Genomic DNA, 21,942 nt, shown 5'->3' on the forward strand with positions numbered 1-21,942 from the left:
GGGAGAAAGGAAAGATATCCGAAGCTACAGATGCCTGGGTGACTAAAGCAATTGAGATTAAACTAAAACAGAAAAAGTGTGGCAGAAGCAGATTCAATAGCAACTTTCAAAAGGGAATTAGATATGTATAAATATATACACTTGAAAAGGAAATGTTTGCATGGCTTCAGGGAAAGAGCAGAGAAGTGAGATAATTAGACAGCTCTTTCAAAGACCACGCACAGGCACGATGCATCAAGTAGCCACATTCTGTAGTATCCAATTCTAATTTTAAAAATGTGCCCCCCTTTTCTGGATTCCGTCGCCAAAGGAAATTGTTTCTCTGAATCTACCCAATGCAGTCCCTTTATCATTTTAAAAACATCAATTAGATCTGAACTCAACAGAATATAAGCCACGTTTATGTAACCTAAGCTCATAATTTAATTCTTTAAGTCTTGGTATTCTATTGGTGAATATTGGTGATTTGAGTGTTATAGGTGCTGGGGTCAAGAATAGCTTGATGTCAGCAGTTTAATTTTCTGGTAAATGTGGAGGACAAATCAAACAGCATTCAATGATATGTTCTCTTAACACAAAAGTCCCTTCAATTTACTGAACAGATAAGCCAAAAAGGACAAACAAACATTGTTGCTTGTTAATGAGAACTCCCCCACTACACACAGGTAACAAAACATTCATGGCAATGTCAATTTAGAATATTTAAAGGAAAGACTGTTTCCTTACATCCATAAGATAAAACTGTAAATGGAGGACCCTTTACTTACTATTAATTGCTTGAGTCCCACAAAGGACTGCTCCACAGCATTTGCAGTCAAAGCTTGTCTCTTCATTGCAGCCTGCTCGCCCAAAAACCGCAGCATTACTTCCCTGACGGCATCACCCTGAAAGGATCAGAGCACATCCACACAGTTTGATTAATGAGTCATTTATGCCAGATGAAGCTGCTTTTGAAAAGCTATCTTCCATTCCGTCCTGAAGCTTTAAATTGCACATAATGTTGCAAATGTAGCAAATTAACTTTTTAAAATTTGATTTTGAATAATTTCTATCCATGTTGAAAATCGAGCAGTTACAGTTAATGTAGGAAATGTATAAGAATGATCCTCATACAAACTGTAAGAACAGCTATATTAGAAAAAAATCTAATACTGCCTCCATTTCTTGTCAACTTCGTTATAAATTGCATGCCCATATTTCTAAGACAAACTATCCATGTAAACGTATCCGCCTGCCAGTGGTGGCACAGTATTTCAGATTTGCATCTCCTAAGCCTCAACTGTTGGAAAACACTCTCCGGTTCCCAAATTGCCATATGCTTTGCTATTTAAATATAAAGCCAAAGTAATGTATACAGATAAGGACAGAATATATGACTTCAAAATGGATAACAAATTGCATCCGTATGTTAATTCAATTATCCCTCCCCAATAAACTATATTGTTTCTGAAAACTAATGTGTGATTCTCTGTAATATTCCTTTTTATTCACTCATGGGACGTGAGCAGATTGCACTCGAGGTTGTGAGCCACTTTCTTGAACTGCTATGCTCTAACTGGTGCAGATACACCAACAGTGCTGTTAGGAAGCACGTTTTTGCATCTTGACCAGCAACAGTGAAGGAATTGTGATATGGTTCCAAGTTAGGAAGGTGCATCGCTTGGCGGGGAGCTTGCAGGTGGTGGTGTTCCCATGCATCTGTTGCCCTTGTCCTTCTAGGTGGTAGAGGTTACGGGTTTGGAAGGTGCTGTCGAAGGATTCTTGGTGAGTTGCTGCAGTGGTTCTTGTAAATGGTACACACTGCTGCCACTGTGCATCTGTGTTGGATGGAGTGAATGTCTAAGGTGATGAATGGGGTGCCCATCCAGCGGACTGCTTTGTCCTGGATGGTGTTGAGCTTCTTCAGTGTTGTTGGAGCTACACTCATCCAGCCAAGAAGAGAGTATTCCATTTCGCTCCTGGCGTGTACCTTGTAAATGGTGGACAGGCTTTGGGGAGTTAGGTGGTGAGTTACTTGTCCCTGAATTGTCAACCTCTGAACTGCTCTTGTAGCTGGTCCAGTTCAGGGTAATCCAGTTCAGGGTAAACCCCAGGATGTTGATAGTGGACAATAGTAATGTTGAATGTCAAGGGGAGATGATTAGAATTTCTCTTGTTGGAGATGGTCATTGCCTGACACTTGCGTGGCGCGAATGTCCCCTTGCTGCTTATCAGCCCAAGCCTTGCTATGTGCAGGGGCTGCTTCAGTATCTGAGTAGTTGCAAAGGGTTTGAGCATTATGCAATCATCAGCAAACATTCCCACTTCTATCTTTAGTTGGAGGAAGGTGGTTAGGGCCTAGGACACAACCAGAGGAACTCAGGCAGCGATGTCCTGGGGCTGAGTTGATTGGCCTATAACAACTACAACCATCTTCCTTTGTTTTAAGTATGACCAAACCAGTAGACAGTTTTTTTCCTGATTCCCACTGACTTCAATTCTGCTAGGGCTCCTTAAGGTCACATTCAGTCAAACATTGTCTTGATGTCAATGCAGTCATCTCATCTCATCTCTGGGATTCAGTTCTTTTGTCCGTGTTCGGATCAAGGCTGTGATGAGGTCTGGAGCAGTGTGGCCCTGGCAGAACTCAAATTGAGCATTGGCAATCGGGCTACTGCTGAGGAAGTGCCATTTGAAAGCACTGACAATGGCACCTTCTATCACTTGGCTGTGAAGACTGGGGCCTTATAATTTTCCTTTGGTAAATCGCTGGCTATTTCCTCCTCAGAGTAATTTCCATTTGTTACCATCCTTGTGTTTTACATCGTTCTCAATCCTATATTCCAAGTGCTGTAACCTTCCTTACTTTCACAAGAAACCTCATAAAAACCCTCAAAAATCCAAGGAAACTGCATTTTCCGGATTACTCTCATCCACTGGCATATTTACCTCAAAAAACAATTTCAGCAGGATTGAATTATTACTTTCTAACACCATGCAGACTACTCACTATAAGCATCTACCCTTTATATATTCATAGCTTTCCACATTATGTGCTCCAGTTGTTTTCTATATGGATTAGGGCAGTTAAACTGCAATTATTAAGCTTGTGCTCCACCACCCCCAACTCCGCCCCCCAATTTATGGGCTCCACATTTAAACTTTTGCAAGTTCTCTGTAACACATTCTTTCATAACTTCTTTGTGTGTTCTGAATCGCTTAACCCCACTTAAACAGGCTGGGAATTGTCTTCTGTACAAAAAACTGATGAAGAATCTATTCAATGCTACTGCCCTATCCTGGTCATCTGCAATAGTTTTTAAATCCAATTTATCCTTAAATAGAAACGCCTGTTTGTTGTCTCCCTTCTGCTCTTAATTTAGTTGTTTTTTTGGGGGGTTCCTCTTGTTGCTCTGAATTTAAATACCTCTTTGGTCCCATCCTACCCTCCTATCAAAACAGCCTCCTCTTCCACAACCTTCAGTCCTCTGACTTTTGCCTTTTGTGCACCCTGCTCTCCCTTTGCTCCACTGTTGATAGAAACCCGTAGCTACTTGTCCTGACACCTCTAGGGTACTTCCACTCTAAACTCTTCTTTCTCCACCATTATAAAAAAACCTCCTCAAAACATATATTTTTATCTGAGCATTCAATTCAGTCTCCTAACTTCCCTTTGGCATCCATTCTTTTATCAGGTAATCTGCCCTCCCACCCCCAAACGCATCTTGGGACATTATCTATATTAAGGATGCTATATAAATTCAAGTTGTTGTTCTTTACCTCTCAAGCCTCTTCTAGGTGCAAAATCTGCAGTTCTAAAGTCCCAAAGTATTATAGCAGTACATGTTATTTCTGGCCTCAGCTAATATCAAATTCAGTCTAACAATATAACAACTGTTATATCCAACATATTCATAAAGCTTCAGACTATTCATCAGCTCTGGTAGATTACTGAACAGCAAATCCAATGCACCACTGTAGCCATTGCATAAGGCAAACATTCGCTGACCACCTGCAAATTAATATTTCCATTCCCGCCTTTCAGTTGTCCCTCATCTGCTCATTCAACCATTGGGTGTTAACATTTCTCATTAACAGTATATTACAATACTTCAAGCTCTCCATCTTTCTGCTCACCTTGCATTCATGATCCAAAGCAGCTTTAAGTTAATAGTTTGCCAGTGTCATCATTCTCTCCTTCCACAACTTATGTCCCAAACCCTGAAGTACAATGCACCACTTGAGCTATGGCTCAAATCAAGATGCTTTTCCCTAATTATGTAATTTCCTCCACTAGGTGTGGTGGTATCATTCTTTTCTCAATAAGGAATTCCTCATTTCACTGCTGTTAATTGCCCTCTTTTACCTGCACTCTTGTCCACATCACAGATCTTACTAACTAAGAACTTAAGCATACTTCCAAATCTTTGTTCCAAGTTACAGTGAGCTGAACACTAAAAAAAAAGAAACAGCTTACATATCTCAAGAAAGAACTAATTACACAGAATTACAGGAAGAAAATCAGCTCTTCAGTCAAAACAAAACAAAATGAGCAGTAGTCCTAATATCATATGCCATTCTGTTCCCATATACCTTTATCCCTTGTCTTTCAACCACCTCTAATCAATCTTAAATGTTGACATGGTCTCTGCTTCAATCACTAACTCTGGTATTTCATTCCACAACCTTACATCCCCTTGTGTTTAAAAAAAAGCTTCTTCTGTTCTCTAGCCTAAATCTCCTACATTTAATCTTACATTTATGTTCCCTTTTTCTAGATCCCTCGATCACTGGTAACAATCTTTTTCTATCTACAAATAAAAAATAGAAAGTGCTGGAAAAACTCAGCAGGTTTGGCAGTGCCTGTGGATAGAGAAACAGAGTTAATGCTTTGAGTCGAGTATGACTCATCTTCAGAACTTCTATCAACTTTGTCCCGTCCCTTCACAATTTTAAACTATCAATTTACTCCTCAACCACCTCTGCCCTAATGAACAAAGTCCTAATTTTAAGTGTTTTACAAAGGTGATTTGCATCCTCTGCTCAGGGCCTGGCAGGGCTCAATGCACCTATGGAGAGATAATTTATTATCAGAAATGCAATAAAGCCTCACAGTTTACTTTATGCTACCCAAGTTGCAGTTAATTGGAAGGAGACAAAGACAATAATACGTATGAAGATTTAAGTAACTAACCCAATCTGAAAATAACAAAGACATTATCAAGCTTAAGTGGAAAAAAACAAAACAGCAGGTTGGCTTCCTTTTAGAATTTTTCATACGCACACCATAGCATCTCCCTTCAAAGAAACATAAATTTTTTGCCCAGTGAAATGTGTCTGGAACAGATTCTGATGTCACAAATGTGGTAAAATTAATTTTTAACACAAACAAAAACTGACTTACTTGCACATTGTCGAACTTCAGGCCTGGCATGGTCAACTTCTCCTTTTCTATAAATACTGCGCTGTACTGCTGAGTAGCTACAGAAATGAGAATCTTCCTAGTCTCCTCAGACGGAAGCCAAGCATCATACCGCCTGTCTATCTCGCTCATGTTCAATGCTGTTGCAAAGGGATCATCGCTTCCTGCAAATGCTGCTTGGAGCTGGGAAAAGGGCTTAGGTGATAAAGATATTTCAGTAGATGATGCTGATGAAGGTGTGACATCATTTCCTACGATAAAAGATTGGTTTGTGCCATTATGTGGTCTGGCTATCCCAGTGGAAGAAAGTGATGACAATCTATCAGGCACTGAAGCACTAGCATTTGGATTACTAACAGAAATGAAAGAGGTTGATGTAAAGGAGTCAAAAAATTCTGCTGCTGATGAGCTTGAACTGGCATCATCTGTGAAAAATTTGCTTAGACTAGGACTAGGGTGAACCCCAAATAATGCAGGCTTACTAGGAGTGTCAATAATTGTCCCAAAGCTAGGAGATTTCACCATCTGAGGTTCATAACCATCTGCTTTCAAAGGTGCAAGAACCTGGGCCTTAGACTGATTGTCCTGGCTGAAAATGGTGCACATGGGCAGATGTTCATCCTTGGATAATTGAGTGATAACTGGTATCAGGGTCTGCTTTTCCTGAAATTCTGAATCAACCTGGCCTTTTGACCCATTTTCAAGACTCTCATTTGTTACTTGATGCTCTTCTTCTGACCCGACTGCTAGTTCCAGATTTTGTGGGACAGACATTACATCTTGTGTTAGAGTCCTCTCATCATTATCGTGTACTACAGAATCTGTAGGTTCACTGTCTTCAGAAGAAGTCTCTTTATAATCCTTATTCTCTGAATCAACTGCCTGGACATCACCACACCCAATCTCTAAAGCCTCTTCACAGTCATGCAGGATTGCTAGATCTCCTGCATCACCCTCACTATTACTAGGTGAATCAGATATTATTACACTCTCCATCATCTGATCATTAAGTTTATCCATGAGATTCATTGGACATGTATCAGATATTTTATCTGTAGGCTCAGAAATGAATTCATCTGCACCTAGGTCAATGTTTTCTGTTCCAAAAAGCAATTGCTGCTGCTGAGTTTGAGATTCTTGCAGCACTGTGTTCACATTCTCTTCTTTATTAATCTCCTCACCAATGTTGAATGTTATGGTATCAGTAACCTCAGAGTCCAGTTGAAGATTTTCCATCTTTTCCTGCAACCAAAATTCATAAATTTAGTAACTGTCCATAAAATTCAGCTGCAACATTATGAGCAAGTTACATTCAACACATTCTGCAAACAAATACAAAGGCCCAGGTTTTGTGGTCAGCGGCAAAGTAACGACACTCGCCACTGACCTTGATGAAAACTGCCCCCGAAGACAGATAATCTCTGTGCTTTGGATTTCACCTTTCCTGACATTAAATTTGATTCTGATGCCAACTGTAGGAGATCACTGGCATCCACTAACAACAGCCAATCACACTCAAGAGTGTGCACAGACAGCAAACCAGGAAGTAAAATGCACTGATTATCCTTTGTTTTTAATTGTTTTACAGACAGCAAATCAAAGATTGAGAATTACGTATGGAATTAAGGTAGAAACTGAAATATGGAAAACAAAATTAAAAACCTATGAATTATTTTCATCACAATTGAGAAATTTGACATTCCACAAATATGAAATTAGTTTTTCAAGGTCAGATAGTTGGTTCAACAGTAATGATGACTTAATATACCATTATAAACCCAATTACAGCATATTGAACAAGACAGACCTTGCTTCGTGGGGGCAGGGTAAAGGGAGTTACAACCAAGTAAGTGTAAAACGGGGATGCTCATGTCAACTCAAGTGACTCTAAAAATTGCCATCCGCAGGAGTTGAATAACACACCCTGTGGAGGACTGGGGGAATCTCCGACAGCAACTTCCGGATTTCTACATTTAACTGTGGATGCCAGAAATTACTGTCAGTTTCACTATTGTATTGACAGTAAACACTGACAGTTTTGCTGTCATTACAACCATAAAATCCAGGCAATTAACATTTGTATCATGAGCTGAGTCCAATATGTGGTATCTTGAGACTGACTAACATATTTGAAATTGTTTTTCTTGGTAACATTTTACTGGAAATATTACTTTTTGCCCATTACAAATGTCATGCTGTACACCTGTAAGTCTAATTGGATTACAACAATTCCTCTAAATTTGCCTTGTTAAACAAAAAATCTTCCCTTTCATGACTTGGGTTTTCAACCAGGGAATGACACAAGGTGACTACAATGCCATATTACTTGCTGCTCAACATGCAACAATGTCCTATGTTGATATGCCTTCTAATTTCCTTCCTTTGGGGTGTGGTGGCGCTGTGTGGGGAGAGAGAAGGGGAAAATGGGGGAAGGAAAGTCATTAAGAGGAACAAATACCTAATCACCTTCCTGGGTGCTTTCCTTTTACATCCATGAAAAGACTATAGGCACCACTGGCAGATTTTGTAGGTGCTAACTGGTGTATTACACCTCCAAAGAACTGCTGAATATTGTTACCAGAATATTGCACATCAGCTGACCTGACATTTAGATATACCAATCTACATGCATTCAAAATGGCTGACATAACAAATACCTCGGCACAGTCAGTTTAATGTTTAATGCTCCTCAGCTACAAATTCATTGCAACTGGATCTGGCTCTTTCCAAAACATTTTTGCCCCATCAGTTTTGTTACTTGACAACTAGAAATTTGTTAACTGTCTAAAAATTCCAGATACTAAAGTGTTTACACCACTGATTTGGCTGAACAATACAGTTAGTACAGTCAGTATGCAAACACATTGGGCTTTGAAAGTTTACACAAGTTGCAGCTGCACACAGCCTTGCAGATCCTGTCGTAGGGAAAAAAAAACTTGCTGTACAGGAAGCAAGCATAGATCATTCGTTTTATACTTTTCTTAATCTACTCATGAGGCAGGTGGTTATATGATATGGGCTTTTGGGCTTCATAAATAGAGCTATTGAGTACAAGAGCAGCGAAGTTATGCCAAACCTTTATAAAGCTCTGGTTAGACCACAGCCTAGCTAATAGCACTAGTTCTGGCTACCACTCTTAAGGAAGGTTGCGAGAGTGCAGGGATTTACCAGAATGGTTCCAAGGATAAATGATTTTAGCGACAAAGTTAGGTTGGTGATACTGGGCTGTTCTCCTTGGAACAGAGGAGATTGACAGAAGATTCGATAGGGATGTACAAGATTACAGCAGGTTTAGATAAAGTAGTCAAAGAAATGCTGTTCCCATTAGCTTATGGTATGATGAATGATTTCAGAAGGGAAGTGGATGGTGTCAGGGCCACGGATCATAGTCCCAAATTACTTACGGACATACTGAACTTTTAAGGAAGACGTGTTTTTTTAAGAAGGACCTACAAACAAAAGCTGGCTGAGACTGTAAAGTAACCGCTTGCTGTGAAATTCCTATGTGGATTACACTTGGCCAGCTAATCCAGAGATAACAGAATGTCGCACCTAAAATGGTGTCAAGCCCAACTTCAGACAGAGACAATTCAAAGGAAGAGATGCAGTGCAAAAACTGAACTGTAATCTTCTGGGGTTGCGGAGATAATGGAGGCCAATTACCATCTCGGCAGAAACCATCTCCTGTTGAGTTATATCCCAGACTGTGGACATAACGTGAGTTGAAAGAAAGCAATTTCTGGGCGAAAGGCATGTTTGTTTTTCCATTCCATGCATACACAAAAAAAGAGCTAAAAGCCAACTACAACCCTGGTATGTGTATGCTAGTTTTGGTGTTCCAGATCTGGTGTACTGTGAAGGTCACAGCTGAAGAACATCAACTAGGGATCCCTGCATTCGCAGGTCAAAGAAATCCTCTCTCTCCGATTCCTGGAGGCAAGTCACAAGTCAGCTAAGCCACAGTTAAAAAGGAAACAGGACAAATCCTTTCAGCAAACCTGTAGAACCAAGAATTTCCAAACCCACTGCTCAACTGCCAAAGTCAGCTCTACTGGAATCATCCAACTTAACTTCGCCATCTACTCCTCAAGGGCAAGCCAAAAGGCTGATGCATATACATCTTTTTAAACTTTTATTTCTGGACTCACTTCTAATCTGTGTGTATATGCGTTGCATTTTTATTATTTTTTTCTCACGCTTTGATTCAAGAAAGCCTGGTTAAATTGGCTCTTTTTAAACATATATACCATTGGACTGGAAAACATATACACGAGGGAAGGGATTCTTTTCAAATTAACCTTGTTGCAACCAACCAATAGGGTTGAATAAAGAAGGGGAGCCAGTTCATCTCTCCTCACTGGAGCATAACAATTTGGGGTACCTCATCTGGATCACAACAAATTGGGGGAACCTTTTCTGGGGACCGGTCATAACAATAGGAATAAACTTGCAGGGGAACGGGGATGCAGCAAGGGAACAAGGCTAACTGGATTGCTCTAGTGGACCGGCATGACCTCGAGGGGCCGAATGGCCTCCTTCTGTGCTGTAATGACTCTATGACATGTTGGTTATTCTATAACTTAGAATTAGCAAGATGGTCACTAGCATTTTTAAAAAATTATAAAATAGTCAATCACAGTTCCACTTAAATATTTGGCATGATGGAGTGTCGTGGAATACTGGAAACAAATCCATTTTAACATTATGAAAATTATTTATATACCCAACAACCTCAATCAGTAGTTCCCTACATATTTTGCTTGAGTTTTAGGTAATTCCAACTCAATAAGTAACAATGTTAAAATAATTGTCATGCATCATCCATTGCCCAGTGTTAAATAGAGCATCAAAGTTCTCTCATTTGACTACGTAGAATTTTTAAAGATTTATGAACCTGTTATGACCACAGCCGATGTTAATTGCTATGCAAACAAAATCCCAGAGGAAAACTTGGCTTATGGGCCATTCCCTTTTTTTGGTCTTCTGAAAACAAGATGATGACATACTGATCTCAGCAGCAAGCAGTCCCGTAACACTTTTGGGATTTTAAAAATTAAAAGTAAACATTTTATTAACAAGAATAAAAGGAAACTTAAGCACACATGATTACAGTTGCACAGTTAAAAATTAGTCTTACAAAACAGCTAACAACTTTCAGCTCCAGCTACCTTAAACTTTCCATAGTAACTCTAAAATATCTTCCCTCCCACTTTCATCTCAGGTTCCAATGTTCTCACACCTCTTTGAAACGTAATTCCTTCCAAATATAAAATCTTTCATGTTTCTACCTTGTCTTTGCTTTCAGGTCAATAAAGTGTAATATACTCTTTTCTATTTATCTATGGAACTCCTGCAAGATGCAAACATGTTCCTTTGAACCTCTGACTCCCTTTTGATATTCAAACAAACTCTCAACTTGTCTAAAAATGCAAATGTTAGATCCAATCTCTTCGCTTATACCTCAAACCTAACAGCTCTATCCTTTCATGTTTTAAGCCCCCCAATGTCTTCTAATAATCTTCCCCCAGCTTAATTAAATCATTTACACACACATATAGCATTATTTACAGAATAACACAATATTCACCCAAAATATTAAAAAGAATAACCTTCATTTCTCACAAACCTTAAAACCTAGTTATTCACTAGAAAAAAGAATTATATTATTCGATCTTCAAATCTTTAAGATATTAATAGCCTCTCTTGATGATACAATCACATAGTATAAAAATTAAAGATATACCGCACAATGCTAAGAGTGAACAGACTTCCATTTATCTCAGGCATTTTCTCTAATCCATCTTAAATGGTGGTTCACTGTTGACTTACCTCTATCTCTGATGGCTTCAGAAAGGCTGTCAATTTGGAGCAAGCCAACCCAAGATATACTTTCCCAAGTAGAGCTGACAAAGATGTTTGAATTTGATTTGAATGGCTTGGCTTCTTTCTGGGACCAGGTTAAGCTGTTCTAGCAAGCATACTGTCCATCTAATAGCTGTGGGGACAATCTAATTAATGCCCATTAGTAACTATGTCTTGAAGACAATGGATATTCACAAGTAAACAGAATTGGCAACACAGGTAACTACATTATGAATTGATCCTTTCCGCCTACATCCGTTTCCTCAGCTGTTGTGCAATATATCAAGCTGGATCACGTTCAGTAAATGAACAAGTTTCTAAACATTTACATGCCATGATAATGTTATTTTTTTGTCACACTAAACATGTGGGGAAATTATAGGAGTAAATTCATTGTTACGATCCCAGCTGACAAGTCAGATCCCAGAGCGAAACCTGGTTTGATAGATCCTAACTTCAATTTATTTTACAAACGGTGGGAGTAAGTTACTGAACAAATTCACAGGAATCTGCTTATGAATTTTTAACACAAAGAGTAAAACATTTATGAAACAAGAAAAATGAACCAGATTACACTAAACAAAAAGGTTGGAAAGATCCCAAAGAAATGCAAGAAAATGATTCTAGTATTCACTATTCCTTTTCCCCAGCTATATCTTTCCTGACACATACAAATTCGGAAAGGTAAAACAATTTACCATATCTGTCTTATATTCTAATATTCAGGTAACTATGTGGTCTGTGAACCAACCAGCACGCTGTGGTTAGCCACACCACACTCCAAAATAAATGACAGATGTGACCAAAACAGATTCTATGGATTTCTCAACAACCCACCCAGACATTTGTTACACCATGAGCCAACTGCTCTCACTGAAACGGTGTCCTGCTCACGAGGGTTTCCAATTTCCATGTTCAAAACTTACCTGGGAATTCTCTTCCAAATATCACTCTCATTCGGACGGCTTCAACCAGGATTCACCTCCAAGGTTTCAATCTCGCTGTCTAAGATTCTTTTCACCTGGATCTCGCGTACAATCGAGCTTCACCTTCCAAGCAGATCTTCAGCCATGCCTGTTTCTGCCCCACTCCCTGGCCTGGGATCTTTTTTGTTTGGGACCTTCCCCACATCCTGCTCCCTGGAACACCTTCTCTTGAATCTCTTCAGGCCATCAAACCTTCAGTTTCGTGCTATTTCACTATTCTTCTGCGCGTGTGCGCAGGGCTGGCTTCTGGCCTGAAGACGAGAAAGACTACTAACTGCACGTGTGGCCCCTTTCCCGGCTGGCGCATGGGTGAAATCAATGAACTGCACACGTGCAGCCATTCTCCGGCCGATGCATGGGCAGGAAGCCCGAGGCCCGCTAGGAACTGTAGTTCCCAAGCTCTGAACTCCCGATTTAGGAAAGTATTTTGGGGTTTTCCTAATATACCATTGTAATACTTACTGTTCTGTTAGGATTAATCTCAATTTTGTTGTTCTCGTCTCTCAAAACAATTGTCACTGCATTTTTTGGGAAGGAGGGGAGAGGCTTGGGTACTTTTAATTAGCATACTTTGAGCAATTTGTCACTCTTAATGTTTCTGTTACAAGCTGCAGGGTAGAAAGCAGATCCCAAGGAAGAGGGAACTATGAGCAGATTGCAGTGCCCTGCAGGAATCCAAGCAAGGCTTGAGACACCAACTCCCAGTTAACATATACAAGACCCTTCATACATCTCCCCCAAGTCCCTGAGGAGCCCAACCAAAGCCTAGGCATATTATCTTTATTCTGCTGACAAGGCAATTCTAATTCCATCAAAAAAAAATCTTGTAACAAAATGAATTTACAAGCTTTTTTGAAGGGGTAAAAAGACCTCAATGATCAGGAAATAGGCTTTACATAATTTCTGCTATCAATTTCAGGGTATAGTAATAATAAAATCTGTAACGCTTATAGGCCGAAGCGTAGCAGGGTACCTAGCAATTACTTCCGCTTGTCAGGAAAGATTTTTGAATTTACCAATAGCTCCAGAATCAATAACCTTAAGCTCTTAACCCAATTATTTCACTTACACTTTTAAAAGTCTGCACTGTAATTTCACCTAATTTAAATTTCAATCTTTATCTCGAGTTACACTTCACTTCCTACTCGTACTTTACCTGGTATAAACAATACAAGCAACTAAAGAATCATATGAATTTCTAAATAATGGTGTGTGCTTTAGAAAGGATTATCTACATACTTAATGCACTCACCCATTACCCCATGCTTGCTGACTGATACTGAGTCCTGGTCCAGTAATGCCTGAGTTTTACAAATCTCATCTTTATGTTCAAATCCCTCCATAGCTTCACCTAGTTACAGTCCTTGCATCTCACCCTTTATGTACTTCAAGTCTCTTGTCAGGCACACTAAAGAATGGAGGCATTTTGAGTAGCATTTCCCTTAAGGTGAGGTCATGAAATTCTTCTTTAATGATATGGGCAGCAACCTTCACTAAAAATGGCAGTGAATTTCTTTCTGAACTGCTCCAATCAAAACTTTCAGATAAGATACAAAAATAAGTGTCCTAAGACGCCAGTTAATATGTAAACTTTTGGTATTTCATTCTTAGGTGTAGGTGATGCTGACAATCGAGTGGCTTGCTTGTAGGCCAGACTTAGGTAAAGGGTCCCTAGAACCTGAAGGACAATAAGCAGTGAACCCGCTGGGTTTTTAACACCAACCCAGCAGTTTTCATCAGCACTCCTTCTGGTACCAGGCCACTAATTACCAGACTTATTGAATTAAATTTTACAACCTGGCAATGTGGGATTTGAACTCTCAACCTCTGGGTTACTAGTCCAGTACCTTAACCACTAGACTACTGTACCCAGGCTATGACTTTTACAAATATTAATTTATCAGGCAATTCAATTTTCAATTTGTAACCTCTTAATTTCCCCAGATACATTTCAATCCACACAATTTATTTCTTTTGTATAATTGCATTTGAGTCTACAATTTAAATCAAATTCAATTCTGAAACAGAGCAAGGTGGTGACACTAAAAGGCCACATAAATAATTCACAACACACAGAGCTCCTGATCTTTGGGCAATCAGAATATACCATTGAATGCAGATTAAAGAAATGCTATAGAGTTGATGAAACCAAAGGTGAAAGTCACTTTTCACCAAATGACTTGCTTGAGGAGGAATGTACTTGCGTTGGAGGCAATTCAGAAAAAGTTCACTAGGCTGATTCCTGGGATGAAGGGGTTGTCTTATGAGGAAAGGTTGAGCATGTTGGGTCTATACCCATTGGAGTTTAGAATAATGAGAGGTGATCTTACTGAAACATATAAGATTCTGGAGGGCCCTTGACAGGGATGCCAGGAGAATATTTCTTCTCATGGGGGAATCTAGAACAGTTTAAAAAGGGGAGATGGAGATGAGGGGGAATTTCTACTTTCAAAAGATCGTTAGTCTGTGGAATTCTCTTCCACAAAGAGCAGTGGAGGCTGGGTCATTGAATGTATTCAAGGCTGAGTTAGAAAGATTTTTGATCGACAAGGGAGTCAATTGAATTGAATTATAGGAGACATTAAGAAAAGTAGAGTGAAGGCCACGATCAGATCAGTCAGGAGCTTATTGAATGGTGGAGCAGGCACGATAGGCCGAACGGCCTACTCCTGCTCCTATTCCTTATGACCGGTAACAACATACTTCCTAAGTAGTGGCAGAGCACCTATTACTCTCTTGTCAGATAATGTTGCTCGGTACAGAGAAATTAAGAAAACTAAAAACAAAACGGAGAGTGGGGAGGGGAATATAAATAAGTACATTTAACAGATTACCCAATGCATAATCAGCAACATCCATGAGAAGTCAAATACACTTTACATAACATAACTTATTGATTTATAATCAGACAACGCACATAGGAAGCATTTCAAAGTGGCACAACTGGAAACTTCATGTCACAGCTTAACTGTCATACCAAGGTAAGATTTTTTTCCCCAAGGAAGGTTACATAGACTAAAATTATTTGCTCAAATTTGGACTATGGTTTTAAATGTCATCTGTTTGTGAAATCATGAATTCAAAGGTCATCTCTCGGACTCTGTCTTGCTTCAGTGAGTCCTGCCCAGCACCTCCTCCTCCTCCTCACACCTGGGGGGCTGCTTACCTAGCCAGCATGGGTATCTTCAGTGCTATACACAGTGGGTCCATGGGGAGAGTGGCAGTCCACCACACCAGCCCCTAAGGGTGAGAGCTGAGGTTTGAAGAACCCCCGGGGCTGTTTTAAGGCAAGATCATGGAATCAGAGCGTGAAGTGAAAACGGAAAATTGTACATCAAGTCAATCTCTCACTGGAAAGGGATCGATCAACACATGGATTTAAGGTCAGCCTCACTCCCCTCTCCCCTCCCCCATCATCATCATCATCCCATTTTCCAGACAGATGCCCAAGGACCACCCACCTCCCACCATAGGAAGCAGCAGACAGACCAGGGCTTTCTCTTCCATTGACCACACCCCCCCACGCGACCCCCGGTTTAAACCCACATCTTCCAGCCCTGGTTTACCTTTGGTTACTTTGAAGTGGTGCCCGCTCCTCCTCCTCCTCCTCATGTGATGGAGACTAGCGGTATATGGGGGGGGGGGGGAGGAGTTCACGATACGGGGTGGGCAGTATGTGGGGGATGGGAATAGTTGGGGTTTGGGGAGTGGGAGGGGATATGGGTCCGGCACCCTCGCCTTGCGTTCCTCACCTGACGTCGCCCCGATTGTTCCGTCACTGCCGAGCTCTGCGCCTGCGCTGTCCAGACCGGAAGCGCACGGACGGAAAGCCGCGTGGCTCCGTTCCGCGAGACTCGAAATCTTTCACCCGGGAGGGTCGGGCGGTTTGTTATTGTTGTTCCCCCCCCCCCCCCCCCCGCCTCGTCTAGTTTGTTTTTTTTTTAAAACCGGTCCACTGTTTGTTGAGAAACTAGAGAAGATGGAAGACGACGCCCCCGTCATTTATGGGCTTGAGTTTCAGGTAGGCATTTTTTTTATGGTGAGTAACATTCGAGCCACACAAGTACCAGGCAATGACCGTCTCCAACAAGAGAGAATCTAACCATCTCCCCTTGACATTCAATGGCATTATCATCACTGAATCCCCCAATATCAACATCCTGGGGGGTTATCATTGACCAGAAACTGAACTGGACTAGCCACATAAATACTGTGGCTACAAGAGCAGGTCAGAGGCTAGGAATCCTGCAGAGAGTAACCCACCTCCTGACTCCCCAAAGCCTGTCCACCATCTACAAAGCACAGGTCAGGAGTGTGATGGAATACTCTCCACTTGCCTGGATGAGTGCAGCTCCCACAACACACAAGAAATTTGACATAGTCCAGGACAAAGCAGCCTGCTTGATTGGCACCAGATCCACAAATATTCACCCCACCACCGTCGCACAGTAGCAGCAGTGTGTACCATCTACAAGATACACTGCAGGAATTCACCAAAGCTCCTTCGGCAGCATCTTCCAAACCCACGACCACTACCATCTAGAAAGACAAGGGCAACAGATAGATGGGAACATCACCATCTGTAAGTTTCCTCCATGCCACCCACCATCCTGACTTGGAAATATATCATCATTCCTTCACTGTCGCTCGGTCAAAATCCTGGAACTCCCTCCTTAATAGCACTGTGGGTGTAGCTACACCACATGGACTGTAGCGGTTCAAGAAGGCAGCCCACCACCACCTTCTCAAGGGCAATTAGAGATGGGCAATAAATATGCCCTAGCCAGCAACATTCATGTCCCGTAAATGAATTAAAAAAAAGTAAAGGTGGACTGTCGGTCTGAGGACTGGTGTTTAGGAGACAATCTGTGTCTTCCGAGATCAGACTGTCTCCAGGCAGGGCCAGTGATTCAGGAGCTGATATCGGGGCTGCTGTGGAGGTGAATGTGCTCTTCAGCAGGATCGGGGCACCCACTAGTTAGATGCATAATACTTCAAGAATGATCACTTGAAAACAAAAAAAAGGTGTAATTTTAAGGGAATGAAAAGAACAAGAACATATGAAAAGGTCATGAGACCCAACAACCTTTTCCTTTGACCCAAACCTTTGCCAACAGTTCTTCTCTATTCCAAAAACACATTGGATTGCCTCTTCAATCATTAGTATTCAGAACACTGTATGAAAATGTTGTTGCAATATTAGTTCTAGTATTGGGTAAATTTCATCACTTCCTTTTAGATAATATCTTAGAATCTAGGACCAGAGATTTGCAGGCAGTTGCGATGAAAACCTTGCAATGGGTAACTTGGTAGGTCTCATTCTGTAACAATTCTCTGCTACAACAATGTTCAACTTTGTGAACCATGGTTAGGTAGTTGGCGCTCTCACCTCTGAGTCCCATTCTCGGACTTAAACGCACAAATCAAGGCTGATACTCCAGTGCAGTACCGAGGATATGCTGCAATGTCGAAGGTTCAGACGTTAAACTGAGACCCTGTCTACACACTCAGGTGGACGTACATACACGCGAACATATGAATCAGGAGCAGGGGTAGGCCATTCCGCCCATCAAGTCTGCTCTGCCTTTTGATCCCATGGCATTATTTTGAAAAAGAGCAGGGGAGCTGCCCACTCTGTCCTGGCCAATATTTCTCCCTAAACCAACATCACAAAAACAGATTAAGTGCTCTTTAATGCATTGCTGTTTATGGTATCTTGCTGTGTGCAAATTGGTTGCTGCATTTCCTACATTACAACCGTGACTATACTAAAAGTACTTCATTGGCTGTAAAGGACTCAGGCATTCAGTGGTTGTGAAAAATGCTATATAAATGCAGGTCTTTTTTTTACTGTTAATTCAATAACTCTGGAGCGTTGTCTGTTGATTCTTTAACAGTGTCAATGCATAATATTTTTAATGTTTGGATTTATTAACACACCTAATTAAAGTCTCCATATTGAACATATATTTACTCCACCCCACCATGTCTACCATGAAGCTAATTCCCCCACCAAGGTACTGAGCAGTCAGTCAGTATGCTTAACCATTCCTTCCAGCCTTGGAATCTTTTACATTTTTTGCTCGTAAATCCACCTCGCAAATTGGTCCTGGATCTTGCATGTAGGCCAGCTTAGAAGTTCTGAGACATGAAGGAGAAATGTTTATATGTATGTCAACTTGCACCTTTAACATAGTAAAAGTGTCCCAAGATGCTTTACAAGAGCTTTATATCACTATACATCTTATGCAGCACTAGCTCAACCTATGCTGGGACAAAAATGCTCTTTATCCCTTCTCAATGAGGGCTGGCTAAATTTAGCATTCATCAGGGTCCTCAGTCGCTGGTATAAATCAATAAGTGCCAATTATATCTTCCAATCAACATTAAATTGAGATCTCTCTTGAGCATGCGCAAAACCAAAGTCCCCATTTTGGAGTAGCCTCCAGCATATATGATGGGTTAGCCACTGTTTAAGATGGTGAGTAGAGAGCATTATGTCTCTATTTTGATAGCGATACTGAGTGTCAAAATTAATGGAACATTGACTTCTTTCAGCCTTGATGAACCCAAAATTCACCAGAAAGTCTAACACTGAAAATGAGAATCAACTGCAAAAATTTGCAAATTGTTTTGTGTATTTCGCTGGTGGTTATCCTTGTGATGTGACACATTTGTGATAAACCTGAAAGTGTACTTCTGAATTAAGTACATTAAATGTTAATGTAACGTTTGGCCCTGTTACATTTTGATACTTTTTTTCTATGAATTTCTGTGCACAAAATATTTTAATCCAGACTTTGAGGGTAATTAGCTGAAACCTTAAGAAGAGACTCGCTGTTAGAGCAAGGTGCTAAGCAAAGGAGCTTTCTGTGTAACTAAAGGAGTGTGTATAGGGAGTATATGTATCCACCATGTTCCTGCTTTTCCATTGAATTGTACTGCTCAGAAGATGGCCATTTTGCTCATTGTGCCTGTGCCATCTCCTTGTAAGGACTATCAAATTAGTCCCACTCCCCTGTTCTGCAATCCTACAAAGTTTCCTTTTTCAAGTATACATCCAATTGCTTTCTGAAAGTTATTCTGTTTTTGAAAGTGTCACACCTTTGATATTCTTGTAGGAATTTGCTATTTTTATGGGAGAAAGTAACAAACATACCAGAAATATTATTGATGCTTTAGAAAAAGCATCAGCTCTATTGACAGCATGGAGGCCTTCAGCCCTCTTCCTTCTAGTAATTACAATGGACTTTTCTGCTAAAGGATCAAAAATATTTCTGGTACCTATACTGTCTAGCAAGCTTCTGGGGAGTGTAGAAAAATGCCACTCAAAGTATTTCACAAGCTAGATATCCTGTCAAAAGTTCTCGGTTGACTCAAATATTGCCCATCCATCCACCTTGCTATATCATAAAAATAGTAACCTCTCCCAATTTCCTGCCTGTCACACTTCAAGAAATAAAAGTAAGAAGCAAAAACTTATTTGATGGAGAAGACAGAATTTTGTAACCTTTCTGTCAATTTCCAATCACTTTTAGCTTTTAGAATAAATTATGATTGCGACCTCCAATTGAACAACAATAAACAATTATATAGCACCTTTAAGCAACCCAAGGCACTTCACAGGAGCATTGTTGACCAAGATGTGATACTGACAGGTGACCAAAAGCTGAGTCAAAGAGATAGGTTTAAGGAATGTCTTGAAAGAGAGAGAGGCAGAATAGTTTATGATGGGAATTCCAGAGCTTAGGGCTTAGGCAGTTGAAGGCTGGTAAAGCGATTGTAATCAGGGATATCCTAGAGACCAGACTTGGAGGAGCACAGAGATCTTGTGGTGGGGACGGGGTTTGTAAGAACAGAGGAAATTACAGGGAGTGGCAAGGCTGTGGAGGAATTTGAAAACAGTGATGATCATTTTAATATCAATGTATAGCCCGACTGGAAGCCAATGTAGGTCAGTGAGCATAGAGGTGATGGGCGAATGGACTCAGCATGAGTTAGGATACAGGCAACAAGTTTTGGATGAGCTCAAGTTTGTGGAAGGTAGAAGTTGAAAGGCTGGCCAGGAGCATATTGGAATAGAGAAGTATAGAAGTAACAAAGGCAGGAATGAGAGTTTTAAAAGCAAATAAAATCCTGGTAGGGGGGCAGTGATGGACAATGTTGCGGAGGTAGAAGTAAGAGGTCTTAATGATAGGCACTTCCAACCTCATAACTGCTCTGTCAGGGTCAAATAGAGTGTCAAAGTTGTGAATGGTCAGATTCAATCTCATCATGGCTAGGGAGACAAATGGAGTTGGTGGCAAGGGAACAGAGAAGTGGTGGTGATGTTGACGTGCATGTCATCAGTGCACTTGTAGAAACTGACATTGTGCTTTTGGACAATGTCACTAAGGATACATTATTGGTGGGTACCAGAAGTAATGGTGAGGGTGCAGGAAGGCATTGCATGTGATTCTCTGGCTATAACTAGATGGATAGGAATGGAATCAGGGAGGGCCCATCTGGATGACGGAAGAGAGGTGTTGGACAAGGATGGTGCGGTCAACCGCAGGCAGGTTGAGAGTGTTAGCATAGTGTCACCTGTAATACAATGTCGGGAACGGTAGTTTCATGGTTATGTTACTGGACTAATAATCCAAAGATCCAAATCCCACCAAGGGGCAGCTGGGGAATTTAAATTCAACGAAATAAATCTGAAATAAAGTATTGGTAATGGTGACCATGAAACTGCAGGATTGTCATAACACCCAGCTGATTCACCATCGTTCTTTAGCGACGGAAGCCTGCTGCCCTTACCAGCCTGTCCTATATTCATTCTGGACCCACAGCAATGTGGAGGACTCTTAACTGGCCTCTGAAATGGAAACCATTCAGTTGTTTCAAACCCAACTGACAACACCTAATGAAAATCCTAATAGCACTGTAGATGTACCACTGTGGGTGGACTGTAGCGTTTCAAGAAGGTAGCTCAAGGGAAGTTAGGAATGGGCAGTAAATGCTGGCATTGCTAGTGATGCTCATATTCAATGAACAAATTTTAAGAAAGGATAACGTGGGATGGTTCATTACTATCACTGTCACAAAAGCTATAATTTGTAACTTTGATGGGGGTCCTTTTAGAATTGTGGCAGGGATGATTGGAAGAGTTCAAACATTTAGTTGCGTGAAGGTGGACAACAAGTTCAAGTACTTTGGAGAGTAAAGGCAGGTTGGAAATGGGGCGGTAGTTTTCAAGGACATTGTTGCTCTGCTGCGGGAGAGGCGATGACTGCAGATTTAAAGAGGAGGGAGACAGTTTACTCTCTGTGGAGAGTAAACCTTTAACAATATCAGCTAACGTGGGGACCAGGAAGGGAAGATGGGTGCAACATTCCCTCTAATTTTTGTCGCGTGCATGGGCAATCTATTTTAAATGCACAGCTCCTTTAAATTACATTGCACAGCTGCACAGGTGCAGAAATTCATGGTCTGCAGGGGGGCTTTCAGGATGATCAGGGCCTCGCAGTTTTGAAGGAAGGTTGCTTGGGTGGTCAGCAATTTGGCAGAAATAAGGTCAAGGGAGCAGAAGGTGGATCTCATGGACAAGTGGAGTTCATAGAGGGCTTGAGGGGAGATATGGGAGAAACTGGGGAAAGATGTGGGCTGGGTGGGGGAAGGAAGGTGACAGGAGAGAAGAACCATTCATAGGCC

The 21,942-nt window shown here is 40.9% G+C and overlaps 2 protein-coding genes across 4 annotated transcripts in view; one reads left to right on the forward strand and one right to left on the reverse strand.

The window, feature by feature from the left end:
- The window catches only part of trappc12 (trafficking protein particle complex subunit 12), a 77,120-nt gene extending 61,163 nt beyond the window's left edge, over positions 1 to 15,957 (reverse strand). Inside the window, exons 1-3 of one of the 2 annotated variants that reach the window (XM_078541680.1) lie at positions 15,816 to 15,957; positions 5,384 to 6,643; positions 768 to 884 (exon numbers count right to left, since the gene is read on the reverse strand). In XM_078541680.1, the coding sequence (XP_078397806.1) occupies positions 768 to 884; positions 5,384 to 6,637 (1,371 nt within the window). In that variant the 5' untranslated portion in view covers positions 6,638 to 6,643; positions 15,816 to 15,957. Of the gene's footprint in view, positions 1 to 767; positions 885 to 5,383; positions 6,644 to 11,230; positions 11,358 to 15,815 lie in introns of those variants that run through there. The other variant, XM_078541679.1, reaches the window with a different exon arrangement.
- A 120-nt stretch (positions 15,958 to 16,077) lies between these two features.
- Positions 16,078 to 21,942, forward strand: part of eipr1 (EARP complex and GARP complex interacting protein 1) — a 76,998-nt gene continuing 71,133 nt past the window's right edge. Inside the window, exon 1 of one of the 2 annotated variants that reach the window (XM_078541692.1) lies at positions 16,078 to 16,270. In XM_078541692.1, the coding sequence (XP_078397818.1) occupies positions 16,229 to 16,270 (42 nt within the window). In that variant the 5' untranslated portion in view covers positions 16,078 to 16,228. The remainder of the gene's footprint in view (positions 16,271 to 21,942) is intronic. The other variant, XM_078541694.1, reaches the window with a different exon arrangement.

Source organism: Cetorhinus maximus, chromosome 5 (assembly GCF_964194155.1).
Source record: "Cetorhinus maximus chromosome 5, sCetMax3.hap1.1, whole genome shotgun sequence".
In the NCBI taxonomy this organism is placed as follows: domain Eukaryota; kingdom Metazoa; phylum Chordata; class Chondrichthyes; order Lamniformes; family Cetorhinidae; genus Cetorhinus; species Cetorhinus maximus.